The sequence below is a fragment of the Acinonyx jubatus genome, chromosome A1 (genome assembly GCF_027475565.1).
Source record: "Acinonyx jubatus isolate Ajub_Pintada_27869175 chromosome A1, VMU_Ajub_asm_v1.0, whole genome shotgun sequence".
In the NCBI taxonomy this organism is placed as follows: domain Eukaryota; kingdom Metazoa; phylum Chordata; class Mammalia; order Carnivora; family Felidae; genus Acinonyx; species Acinonyx jubatus.
In genome coordinates, this window is record NC_069380.1 from 69,571,244 (window position 1) to 69,585,041 (window position 13,798).

Sequence of the window (13,798 nt, forward strand, 5' to 3'; positions counted from 1 at the left end):
CTACTACCTGGGACTTGATTGACTTGCTGAAGGTCACATTAACTAGGTAGTAGTATGCCCGCTGGAGTTCTTAGTGCAAGCTGCCTTTGCAAACAATTTTATCTTTCCTTGTTCTGGTTACTCCACAGTACAGAACAGTGTTTCTTAGCCTTTTTGTAGAGTAGTAGATCCCTTTGAAAATTTAATGAAGTCGTAAACTTTACAGGGAGGAAACGTGCCAACAGTCACAAGAATTTGAATACAATTGCAAGGGGCTCCACACTTCTGAATTGCCCATGTAGCAAACTTGCCCATTCTTGAGCTGGAGATACTACCGGTTTGGATTCCTTGCTATATAATCTAAGTTGATGCACTCTTACAAAGTATTTTCTTTTTCTTTTTTTTTAACGTTTTTATTTATTTTTGAGACAGGGAGAGACAGAGCATGAACAGGGGAGGGTCAGAGAGAGGGAGACACAGAATCCGAAACAGGCTTCCAGGCTCTCAGCTGTCAGCACAGAGCCCGACGTGGGGCTCGAACTCACGGACCGCAAGATCATGACCTGAGCTGAAGTCGGCCGCTCAACCGACTGAGCCACCCAGGCGCCCCATTATTTTCTTTTTCTTAATGTTTTATTTATTTTTGAGAGAGAGCGCAAGCGGGGGGGGGGGGCAGAGAGAGTGAAGGAAGATTGGAAGCAGGTTCTGCGCGGTCAGCAGGGAGCCTGAGGTGGGGCTCGAACCCACAAACCATAAGATCACCAAAAGCAAGTTGCTCCTTGAAAAATACTCAAGAAAACTCACACCCCCAACACACGCAAATGCAGAAGTTCACATACAAACACGGATATCGTGTCAGGTCAATAAGTGACAGAAACTTGCTTTAGGGTGGTCATACCAGATTGCTATTTCACTTTCCTAATTAAACTTTTGCCCCCCCCCCCCCCCCCGTCTTCCTTTGCAAGGAAATGCCAACACTACCTTCTTCTGTTCGCCTAGTCCCATTTTTCTCCCCACCTCATTTCCACTCATCTTTAAAGTGATCTTGTCCATTCTGTGTAATCACTGTCCCACACAAGAATGTCCCATGGCATCCAATACTTGGAACCTGTCCGTACTAACACCTGAATAACTATTTGAGACTTTCTGGCTAGTTTTTCCCCATTTGTTTCCTTAGCCTGCTCCCAACCAGGTGTCTCCCAAACTTCTTCCCGCCTCCATTATCAAGTACTTTCTGAAGCACCAAGTCTGTAACAGGAATGCCGCGGGCAGTGTGGTGAGGAAACCTGAAGATATGGGAAATTGAGCTAAGGCAGCTAGCCGGGGCACCAGCCCGACAAGTGGGATGCTCCTGGACACCCCCAAGAGAGCACTAAATCGGAATTTGTGATGGGACCGAGAACGCGGAAGCAAGCAACCACCTACTCGGCCCCCTGAAAACCTGGAAAGTGGATTTCCTCCACGATCCCTCCCGGAAACTCCTCGGGGCGCTTGCGACCCCTTTCACTGAGCATGTGCAGGCGGCGTTGCGCATGCTCTATCGAGCTCCGGTTCGGTTTCTGTTGCGGGACCCGCGGTGTTTCCTAGCGCAACCGGAACTGTCCATCGCGGGCCCGGCCTCCTTCAGCTCCCGCGGTCTTGTAGTCGTCTCCGAGCCTCCGCGTCCCTCCTTCCCTCTTCACCCCCTCAGCTCGGCTGCCCTTTCCCCGAAACAGCCGTCATGAGCGCGAGGCTGCCGGCGTTGTCTCCACCTCGGTGGTCGGGGCTGTTGCTGCTGTCGCTGCTGCTGGGGGCGGCCCCAGGCCCGCGTCCGGGCGCCGCCTTCTACCTGCCCGGCCTGGCGCCCGTCAACTTCTGCGACGAAGAAAAGAAGAGCGACGAGTGCAAGGTGGGTGAGGCCTGGCGGACCTTGAGTGCTCTGACCGAAGGGGAGGTCACCCTTACCCGGGGAGCTGGGTTCCGAGGGAAGGGGGCGTAGCCGGGAGGGGGGTCAAGTGTCCCGAGAAGCGCTTGGGGTCGCCCCGGCCGTAGGTCGGAGGTTCTGGAACGGCCTTTTGGGGGATAGATTCTGCGGGACTCCGTGGGCCTCAGGCTCGCCTCCCGTCTAGAGAACCAGGTAGCGCGAGCCGCTGTATTCCGTTTGCCTGGAAACGGGGACTATGTATGTATGGCGCTCCCTGTGAGTTGGGTGCTTGCGGGTCAGCAAGCGTTCCACGAATGAGTGTTCGCTCACAGCCCTATGTCCAGGTTTTCCAGTTACTTTTTATTTCATTGCTTCCGGTTTTATTCTACTTTCCTGGAACTCCTGGTTGGTTTTGAGAGCTTGTTTCTTTCTGAGACTTTGATATTTTAACTTCACGCTTAGCAGATGATTCGTTACTTGTGAATTGTAACAACTGCATTAATAAAGAGTTGCGGTAATGGTTGAGACCGATAATTTCTATCTCTTAAATTAAAAAACATTTTTTAGTATAAAACAATTTGTAAGATCCCACTATTTAGTTTCTCTGAGATTGTTTTAAACACTTCACAGAAGCAGAGGACAGGAGAAACTGGTGTTTTCGTCCTAGGGCAAAATCTTGAAAACTTTGATCTCTTACGACGTTTACTCTAGGTTTTCAGTTTAATTGGTAGTGAAAGAGGCATAAGTAACTTCCTTTTAGATTATTCGGTATAGAGCATGACAGTATATATACATAACACAATTATTTTAAGTTGCTAACACCATTGGGGCATGAGGATCTCTAAAACCATTTATAATTTTAACAATTCAAATAATCATTCAGCAAACTTTTACAGTCTATAAATAGGTTTATTTACTAAGTTTGATTTTATTTTTAAAAGTGGTGTTTATTTTATTACTACTAGTTTTACTGTAGCTGTGAATTTCAAGCTTATTTTAGGGCATTAAATAAGCTATTAAGTTTTTCATAGCATTTTACAGTTTCAGTTTTAAAATCTTGTGTCTCTAAAAATGTCTAAGGATCTTTAATGTTTATTCAAGTTGACAGTTACCACTTGCATTCTGTAACTTTCATGCCCTGCAGTGCAAGACGCTTTCACTCTTTGGAGTAATGACTGAAAGAATATATATAGTGCTTACGAGTGGAAAAGAGAACTAGTCTTGAAAGCACACTGGTTTTTCCATTAAATATTTTAGTAACCAACCTTTAAAACCTGGTGTTTGGTCTTTAAATTTAAATTTAACAGCAATCCTATATTGTATTCCTAGTGCCTTAGAGACAAAAAATGTATGCCTGTCTTCTAGGGACCTCAAAGTAAAGGGCATAAGCTTATGAACAGATTATTGAAATCTGATATGTTACAAAAGATGTATGTCCAAAGTGCTTTAAAACACAAATGACGAAACATCTGTGGATTGGAGTCTTTAGGGAGGAAGTGACATTTGAGATGGACTTCAGAAAATGAATATGACTGAAATTTACAGTTGGTTTGCCACTTAGATTTTTGTTTTCTCAATAGGACCTTCTTAGGTCCTACTTTTAGGACCTTAGTACTTAAAAGTAGCTACTTTTAAGTTAACTTTTGATTAATTTCAGGGAGTCCTTTGGGATTTTTAATTTTCAAAGCTACAGGGATAAAACAAGTCAAAACAAAAATTTTTTTTTTTCCCTGAAGTGTTTGGATTTCGTCTTTGTTGCCAGCTGCTCTCACATCTTGGTCAAAGGAAACTATTCTTAGGAGAGCAGAAAGATGTACCTTTTGCACTTTTTTTCTTACAATTTGACTAACTGGGATGGAGAATTTGAAGTAAACTTCAGTATATCTTCTTGTTGCCTCTCAAAGGAGAAAAACAGTAAATAATTCAAATTTTCATTACTTCGTAATTCAGGGTATTTACAGTTTTTTTCTCATCTAGTCCATATTTAAAGAGGACAGTCACGTATATACTGTTGAGAAAAGCTGAAGGGAATTTTGGGGGTGTGGGGGGAGAGTGCAAGCGGGGAAGGAGCAGAGAGAGGGGACAGAGATCCAAAGTGGGCTCTGTGCTGACAGGCTGACAGCAGTGAGCCTGATGTGGGGCTCGAACTCATGAGCCGGGAGATCATGACCTGAGCTGAAGTTGGATGCTCAACCCACTGAGCCAACCAGGTGCTCAGGTGCTGGGAATTATTTTTAAAATAAATAATAAAAAGTAAAATGTTGTGGATGGGAAAAATTATTTTCAGAAGATGCTGTTAGAATAGGGAATCAGGAGTTAGATGAATTGGGTAGGACACTGATACTGTTCCTATCATTTTTTTCCATCTGTAGAATAGGGATAATCTTATTTGATTATTATATATTTCCCTTGAAAAGTATTTTGCATTTGTTTGAGAAAACACATATTTATTAGTTGTGATATTATAAAATGTTTATAAATATAGAGATGAAACAAGTATATCTTTAGCATATGTAATTTTTGTAGTGTAGTCATATTTACAGTGTCCTCCATTCAGCTCACTATGTACATTATTGAGAGACATTCAAAAGAACCCTGAGGATTTGGTCATTTTCTTCTCCCAAAATTATTTTATATTCAATTTACTGACAGAAATAGGAGTCCAGTGAACATAAAATTCTATTTATGATGCTCTAACTTCTGATTTATGATCTTTATAAGCCATCGTAAATACTGTGACTGTGTTCTGGTGGGTTCCTTTTTTTTTTTTTTTTAACTTACTATGATTATACGTATGTACATTTGAATATCAACATAGTACACATTCTTACTGGTTTTTATTGACCATATAGTATTTTATTCTATTACTGTGCTGTGGTTTGTTTAACCATTTCTTGCCTGTAGGGCATTGAGATTGGTCCCAATTTTTTTCCTTATAAATAACTTTGCTAGAGTATATTTAGCAGGAATTACTTGCATATTCCCAAAAATAAAATTACTAGGTCAAAGGCAAGAAGCAATTTTATAGCTCTATTTAATATTGCCAGATTTCTTTCAAAAAAGGTAGGTTTGATTTATATGCCTTTAGCTAAATGATTCCCTGGATCTCCACAATATTTTATCATTTTTATTTATCATTTTATTAACTATATGATGGTACTGAAAGCATTTTTTTAAGTATTTATTAGAGAGAGAGAGAGCACAAGCAGTGTAGGGGCAGAGGGAGAGAGAATCCCAGGGAGGCTCCGTGTTGTCAGCTCACAGCCTGACTTTGGGGCTTGATCCCACAAACCCTGAGATCATGACCTGGGCTGAATTTGAGTCGGATTCTCAACTGACTTAGCCACCCAGGCACCCTGGTACTGGAAACATTTTTATTTTTTAATTTTTTTAATTTTTTAACATTTATTTTTGAGAGAGAGACAGAGAGACAGAGACAGTGTGAGAGGGGGAGAGGCAGAGAGAGAGAGGAGACACAGAATCTGAAGCAGCTCCAGGTTCTGAGCTGTCAGCACAGAGCCTGACGTGGGGCTCGAACCCACGAACCGTGAGATCATAACCTGAGCTGAAGTCGGAAGCTCAACTGACTGAGCCACCCAGGCGCTCTGGTACCAAAAACATTTTTTTTTTGTAAATTGTTTTTAACGTTTACTTATTTTTGAGAGAGAGAGAGAGAGAGAGAGAGCGAGCGAGCACAAGCAGGGGAGAGGCAGAGAGGGAGGGAGACACAGAATCCAAAGCAGGCTCCAGGCTCTGAGTTGTTAGCATGGAGCCTGAAGCAGAGCTCAAACCCACAAACTGTGAGATCATGACCTGAACTGAATGCTTGGCTGACCGAGCCACACAAGCACCCCCCGAAAACATTTTTAATGCTGTATTGCTTTCATTGCTATTAAGTTTTCTCTCTCTTTTTTCTTTTGTCTTTTGTTGTTAGCTTTTGAAACCATAGTAATAAAGGCTTAAACTGTGGTAATCTTGTCCTCTGGAATCCATTTTACTTTCTTAAAATCAAAGGACACTGTATTGACTACCATAAATAGAATAAAGCCCTGACCAGAAATTAATAGATCTGCACAGAGTAAAATGTGCAGTTCTAATCTACTTTGCAAAAGTTTGGATCATCTCTGTTAGCTGCTGCATCCTATTTAGCTTTAGATTGAGTCTTCAGTGTGCTGAGCGGCTCTCTGATGGCTAATAGCTGATTAGTGAGCAGTTCACGCTGCATTTAACTTCCAATTAATTGTTGGCTTGTCAACATGAAATCAGATGGAATAACTAAACTCTCCAAAACATCTGCCACTTTTTTACTGTTTATGGATTGTGTTCTTAGATGAAAGATTAAGATTTTCTTTCCTGTCCGGTAAGGAAAAATCACCAAATATACCCCATGGTATATATAAAAAAAAAAAAAAGAATGTTCAAGTTAATTAGTTTAACAACTTTTTGATAAAAATGAAACAATAAGAATCATAAGTTCTTTAAATTGAAGTATAGTTGACACACAATGTTAACATTAGTTTCAGGTGTGCAACAAAGTAATTAGACAAGTCTACAACTCTTACCATACAGCACTATTACAATACCACTGACTGTGTTCCCTATGGTGTACCTTTCATCCCTGTGACGTACTCATTCCATCTCATGCCATAACTGGAAGCCTGCACCTACAACTCCATCCATTTTGCCTAACACTACATCCCCTTCCCCTCTGGCAACCACCAGTTTGTTCTTCGTATTTATGGATCTGTTTCTGCTTCTTTTTTGTTGTTTATTCCTTTATTTTTCAGGTTCCATATATGAGTGAAATCATCAGTATTTGTCTTTCTTTATCTGACTTATTTCACTTAGTTATAATACCCTCTAAGTTCGTCCATGTTATTGCAGATGGCAAGATCTCATTCTTTTTTATGGCTAAGTAATATTCTGTGTGTGTGTGTGTGTGTGTGTGTTTGTGTGTGTGTGTGTGTGTGTACACCGTATTTTCTTTATCCATTCATGTATAGATGGGGACTTAGGTTGCTTCCATATCTTGGCTATTGTAAATAATGCTACAGTAACCATCGGGTGCATATATATTTTCAAATTAATGTTTTTGGTTGTTGTTTTTGTTTTTGTTTTTAAGGTAAATGCCCAGTAGTGGAATTACTGGATTGTATGGTATTTCTATTTTTAATTTTTTGAGGAACCTCCATCCTGTTTTCCACACTTCCACTGTTCCATCAACAGTGCACAAGTGTTCCTTTTCCTCCACATCCTTGCCATCGTTTGTTGTTTCTTGTCTTTTTGATTTTAGCCATTCTGACAAGTGTGAGGTGTATCTCATTGTGGTTTTGATTTCATTTCCCTGATTATGAGTGATGGTGAGCATCTTTTCATGTGTCTGTTGGCCATCTGCTTTTTTAATGTTTGTTTATTTTTGAAGGAGAGTGAGAGTAGAGAGAGAGGGACACACAGAATCCAAAGCAGGCTCCAGGCTTTGAACTGTCAGCACAGAGCCCAACGTGGGGCTTGAGATCATGACCTGAGCCAAAGTCAAACACTCCTGAGCCACCCAAGCGCCCCAAGTTCTTTATATATTTTAGACAATAACTTCTTATCGTATATATCTTCTCGCATTCAGTGGGTTGTCTTTTCATTTTGTTGGTTTCCTTTCCTTCCATTTTGTTGGTTTTCCATTTCCAAAGCAAAAGCTTTATATTTTGATGTAGTAGTCCCAATGGTTTATTTTTGCTTTTTTCCCCCTTCCCTGAGGAAATATATCCACAAATATGTTGCTAAGACTGATGTCAAAGAGATTGCTGCCTGTGTTTTCTTCTGGGAGTTTTATGGTTTTAGGTTTTACATTTAGGTCTTTAATCTATTTTGAGTTTCTTTTTGTGTATGGCATAAGAGTGGTTCAGTTTTCCAAGCACCATTTATTGAAGAGACTGTCTTTTCCCCATTGTAAATTCTTGCCTCCTTTGTTATAAATGAATTAGCCATATAAGCATGGCCTTGTTTCTGGGCACTCTTTCCTGTTTTATTGATCTGTGTGTCTGTTTTTGTGTCAGGATCATACTGTTTTGATTACTGTGGCTTTGTAGTATATCTTGAAATCTGGGATTGTAATGCCTTCAGCTCTGTACTTTCTCCAGATTGCTTTGGCTATTCAGAGACTTTGGTGGTTCCGTACAAATTTTAGGTTGAATTGTTCTGGTTCTGTGAAAAATACTATTGGTATTTTGATAGGAATTACGTTGTATCTGTAGATTGTCTTAAGTAGCATGGACATTTTTTTTTTAATGTTTATTTTTGAGAGGGTGCAAGCGGGGGAGGGGCAGAGAAAGAAGGATAGAGGATCCAAAGTGGGCTCTGCATGGAGCCCCGTGTGGGGCTTGAACTCACAAACCATGAGATCATGACTTGAGCTGAAGTTGGACGCTCAACCGACTGGGCCACCTAGGTGCCCTGAGGTAGTATGGACATGTTAACAATATTCTTCCTGTCCATGAGCATAATGTATCCTTCCATTTGTTTGTGTCATCTTTAGTTTCTTTCAGCAGTGTTGTATGGTTTTCAGAAAACAGGTCTTTTACCTACTTGGTTAAGTTTATTTCTAGATACTTTATTCTTTTGAGTATAATTGTAAATGTCATTGTTTTCTTAATTTCCCTTTCTGCTACTTTGTTATTAGTGAATAGGAACGCAACAGGTTTCTGTATATTATTTTGTGTCCTGCAAATGTACTGAGTTCATTTATTACTTCTAATAGTTTTTTGGTAGAGTCCTTAAGGTTTTATGCACATTATCATGCTATCTGTCATAGTGAAGTTTTACCAGAATCGTACTTTTTTTCTTTTTTTCAGAATAGGACTTTTTAAAATATTTATTTACTTTTGAGAGGGACAGATTGTGAATGCGTGAGGGGCAGAGAGAGGGAGACACAGAGTCCAAAACAAGCTCCAGGCTCTGAGCTGTCAGCACAGAACTACATGTGGGGCTCAAACTCACCACAAGATCATGACTTGAGCTGAAGTCAGACTCCTAACTAACTGAGCCACCCAGGTGTCTCCAGAATCATACTTTTAAACATCCTTTCTTGGTAGTTATTTTTAGAAATGTTTAATAAATTGTTATTTTGGGAGTAGTTGCCTATAAATATGGAATAAGTAAAATTTAAGAGAATAGTTCTAACTATTGCTTTGAACAGATAGAATGTATAGTTACTTGTTTTAATTTGACCATAGATATAGTTTGAAGATTTTGAAATGTCTAAAAAATATATGATTACACACGAACTTACTGATATAATTGATATGTATTTACTTCTTGGTATTTAGTTTCATGTTATCAGAGTTTTCTTTGGAATAAGAGATTGACTCTTAGCTTCTAGAAACTAATCAGTGTATATGGGTTACTGATAATGTTTCATATATGAAATTTGGCATTGGGATGACTTTGACTATGATAAATTCACGTTCTAACAACTGTTTTTCCTTTCTGTGAAAAAGTACATGGAGCTTAGTTAGAAAGTTTGCTTTCAGAAATGAAATTTTTGACTAAAATTATTTTAAAACCGTGATTGTTGTGGGGCGGTTGGGTCACTCAGTCGATGAAGCATCTGACTCTTGATTTTGGCTCAGATTGTGATCTCCCACTTCATGAGTGTGAGCTCCCTATCAGACTCTGCACTGACAGTGCAGAGCCTGCTTGGGATTCTGTCACCCTGCTTCTCTCTTTGCCCCTCCCCTGCTTGTGCTCTCTCGCTCTCTCTCTCTCAAAATAAATAAGCTTAAAAAAAAAAAAAACTGTGGTTATTCATTATAGTGGATTTGGGAGCTAGGAATGGGAGAGCAAGCAAGGTCAATATGGATAAAGTACTGCCCTGCTGTTGGCTCTCCACAAAGGGAAGCCCTTCCAAAGGTATATATTTGAACATGTGAAACAAAGCCACAGACGTGGGCTTTATACCCCACACCCTCAGTGTACTCACAGAGACACACATAAGTTCTAGAGACTGATCTGTACTCTGTGGATCTTAGAGCCCAATTCTTTAAGCTCCTACTTCCTATCCTTCCTCACTTTTTTTTTTTTTTTTTTTTTTTTTTTTATCAGTGTCCTTTTAGAAAGTGTTAGAGGGGCACCTGGGTGGCTCAGTCGGTTAAGCGGCTGACTTCAGATCAGGTCATGATCTCGCGGTCCGTGAGTTCGAGCCACGTGTCGGGCTCTGTGCTGACAGCTCAGAGCCTGGAGCCTGTTTCAGATTCTGTGTCTCCCTCTCTCTCTGACCCTCCCCCATCTGTCTCTCTCTGTCTCAAAAATAAATAAATGTTTAAAAAAAATTTTTTTTAAGTGTTAGAGTTAATTGTAGCTACTTTAAATGTGCTCTACAAAGTTTTTCTTTGTTACCATTAAAATTAAGTATTGATGAAAGCCTTTGGAGGAAACTTTTGAAATATTTTTTCTTTGCTCTTATTCTCAACTTTCAAACCTATTTATTGCCCTATGCTAATCACAACAATAAAGACTACAATTTGTGTACTTTGTGTCTTAGTTAATCCTCTCAACAACCCTGTGATTTGTAAATGGGAAAACTGAAGCTGGATAAGATGTAGCAACACTCTCAAGTGTATATACCTAGCAAGTGGTGAAGCGAAGATGCGCCCCCTAGAGTGTGATTTTGACGTTTGGGCGCTGCTGTATGTTCCACACTGAGTACTCCCTACCTCTTCTGCCTTACTCTGGAGCTCCCTGGCTTCCACAATTGATGCAATTTTAACCTATGTAATTTTTGAGTTGTCAGATTTTGTATTTATTCCTTTCTTTGATACAATCTAAAATTGAAATTTTGTTTTTCAGTGAGATAGAGATAAAAGAAGAACCTTAGTATCTTAGGAAATCAGCTTCAAGGCATTGCTAGTTAGATAACTCAAAGTTCATGAGCATCCATTTATGAGTTCCACCATTTCCATTGGGATTGTTTTATCACGTCTGAGTTAAGATTTCCCTTTGGAAATTTTCCCACTGTGGACCTCTCCAATATTAAGCAGTTGAAATGTCCATAATTTTCCTTTTCTGTGGCTATGCCCTGATATCTCAAACCCTTTTATGATTAGTCAGTTGCTTTGAGTCTTATTCAAAGTCACATTTCTTCTCTGAATATTTCTTTCTACCTTGAAAACCAGTCATAGGTGTGGGTTAGGATAGATGTGACAGCAAGGAAGGTGGAATAAAGCAAAACAAGGGAACAAGAAAGTGAGAAAAATGCAGTTCTGTGGCATGGCACACATGGCTTAAAGCAATAAAACGAAGTATAGTTGTGACCAAAGCTGGGATCACATGTAGAATGGGCAGATTAGGACCAGAAATAAAATTGTACATTTGGGGTGGGAAAGGATTTAGAAGGGAGACCATAGCACTCTAAATTAAATGAACTATTTCCATAAAAAATTTCTTAGGGTGGGATTGCTTTAGGATTTATATGTAACTTCCTTGTACATTTATATGTACATATTTATATGTAAAGTGTTTAATGTTGTCACAGCTTTTCATGCTTATAATAACTCTGTTGGGACATTTTGAAAGTGGGAATGTGAAGTAACCTTTAAAGCATTTCAGTGATATTTTGGAGTTGGCTGTGTCCATTTAAGGCAGATTTCCAGGAGATGCACTTAATTAACTTTTGGATGGGAAATAAAGATGTTTAGAGTGGAAAGTGACCATAAAATTAATCAAATATTGTCATTTTATAGCACATTGCTGTTTTAATGATAAAAAAACTAAATCCCTTGGAGATTCAGTAACTACCCAAGAATTTATAAATAACATTGTCACTTTTTTCTTTTACTTTCTTGAATGTATGTCTTATCTCTCCATCTGGATTAGAAATTCTTTGAAGACAAGTGTTCTGTCTTTTGTATTATTTCACTCACAATGTCTAGTATTATGGGCATTAAATAAATGTGTTGAATGAATGACTTTCTCGTGGTGGTTCAGGATTTTTTGTTCTTGTACATTTCAAATTCTGTTTCCTCCTATTTAATACTTATTTTGAAGTCATCTTTTCTTCTCTAGAACAGCTTTCCACACTAAATTTTAATCTTTCATCTTTATTTCTTACTGCTTTGATTTGGCTTCTGTCACTGAAGTCTACTTTCAACTTTTACCTTTTTCCAACTTTTAATTGTGACACTTTTCAAAATTTAAAAAAGTTGATGGAATAGTATAAAGATCACCTGTATATCCATCTAGACCTCTGGAACCAACAGTTGTTTATATTTTTCCTATTTGTTTTATCTGTGTATTTATATTTTTTAGGGATAAACGTCATGATGTTTATAGCATACTTTTGCCTTTTGTGAAACCACTTAAACTCACTTTTTCTTTACAATTTTTAACATTTTCTCTATGCCATATTACAAGGATTTCATTCTTAAGATATTTTTTAAATATTCATTTACTTGGAGCAAGAGGTGGGGGGAGGGGATTGGAGGGACAGAGAGAGAGGGAAGAGGGAATCCCAAGCAGGCTTCGTGCTGTCTGTGCAGAGCCCGAAGTGGGGCTTGATCTCACAACTGTGAGATCATGACCTGAGCCAAAATTGAGAGTTGGACACCAACCTAGGTGCCCCCTTAAAATATTTTTGAAATTTTGTGTTTGAATTTTTGTGTAAGAATTGATACTTAAGATAGAGATTTCTAATTGTAGCATATTTACAAATACATTGTAAATTGCTCTTTTAATTTCGAAGAGAGGATGCAAGTGAGTGAGGGGCAGAGAGAGAGGGAGAGAGAATTCCATGAGGGGCAGAGAGAGAGAGAGGGAGAGAGAGAGAAGTGGGTCTCACCCAAAGCACGGCTCGAACTCACCTGAAGCAGGGATGGAACTCACGGACCTTGAGATCATGACCTGAGCCAAAGTTAGGATGCTTAACCAACTGAGCCACCCAGGGGCTCAGCTCTATTCCTTGTTAAAGATATCATTAATTGTAATTTACGTTTCTTAGCATGTTGTGAGACAATAATTCTCAAATTTTCAGATTCTTACAATTTAAAGGAAGAATGAAAGTGCCACAGAAATAGCCAAGATGAACTGAATATACAAGGTGTGTTTTGATTAGTTTACTGAATAATAGAAAAAGGTCCATAATTTCATGGTGATATCTGTGACAAACTAACTTTCCTATAAAAGTAAGTGTGAAAAAGTGTCAGAAGAGACAAGAAGGAAAAGACGTACAGGACTGAGAGCAGCAGAGGTGAAAAGTGATGGTAGCAGCACTTGAGTTCACGTAGTTTTTTGAGTCAGCAATCCAGTTTTTGAACTTATGTCCTTAAAGTAGAGCAAGCAATTCCTAGTTCATAAGGTTATTAGGAGAATTGTGTGTGGTAACTCTTACCTGCCCCTTCCCTGGGCTAATAGCTGAGAAGAGGTCAATTAATGGGCAGAAACAGTAGATCAGAAGGCTACTGTCTTAGTGTCCTTTAATGGGAAGGAGGAGAAACTCCCCATGTTATCCTTATACTAACAAATATTCAGATTCAGTAATGTCCATTTTCTCTGAAATAATAGTAGTAGCTACGTTTATTTAGTCATTATCTTACAATTCTTGTGTGCCAACTGTAGACCAGCTTCTGTATTGTTACCTGTTTTGTTATTTCATTTCTCAAATTCAAAATTACTACTTGATGAAAAGCACATATTTATTAAAAGTATTAGACTTAGGATTTGAAATGAATTCAGGAATCTGGTGCTATGCAGCCTCCAATCTGAAGTTGTGTCCCCTGCTTATGTGTTGGGTGTAAAAATAAACTCTGTTTTTAGGTGAAAGATTTGTGAGAAGGATTGTTCTTTGGAGTTTGGCTATTTTGGAAAATTTTGTGGGCAGCCTTTTAAATCACAAGGCAAGGCTAAAACATATGTTTTGTAACTCTTTTGTTA

At 39.1% G+C, this 13,798-nt stretch overlaps 1 protein-coding gene across 1 annotated transcript in view; it reads left to right on the top strand.

Annotated features, from left to right (window-relative positions):
- The first annotated feature begins 1,509 nt into the window (after positions 1 to 1,509).
- The window catches only part of TM9SF2 (transmembrane 9 superfamily member 2), a 64,713-nt gene continuing 52,424 nt past the window's right edge, over positions 1,510 to 13,798 (top strand). Inside the window, exon 1 of the mRNA XM_027065159.2 lies at positions 1,510 to 1,867. Coding sequence (XP_026920960.1) covers positions 1,700 to 1,867 — 168 coding nt within the window. The 5' untranslated portion in view covers positions 1,510 to 1,699. The remainder of the gene's footprint in view (positions 1,868 to 13,798) is intronic.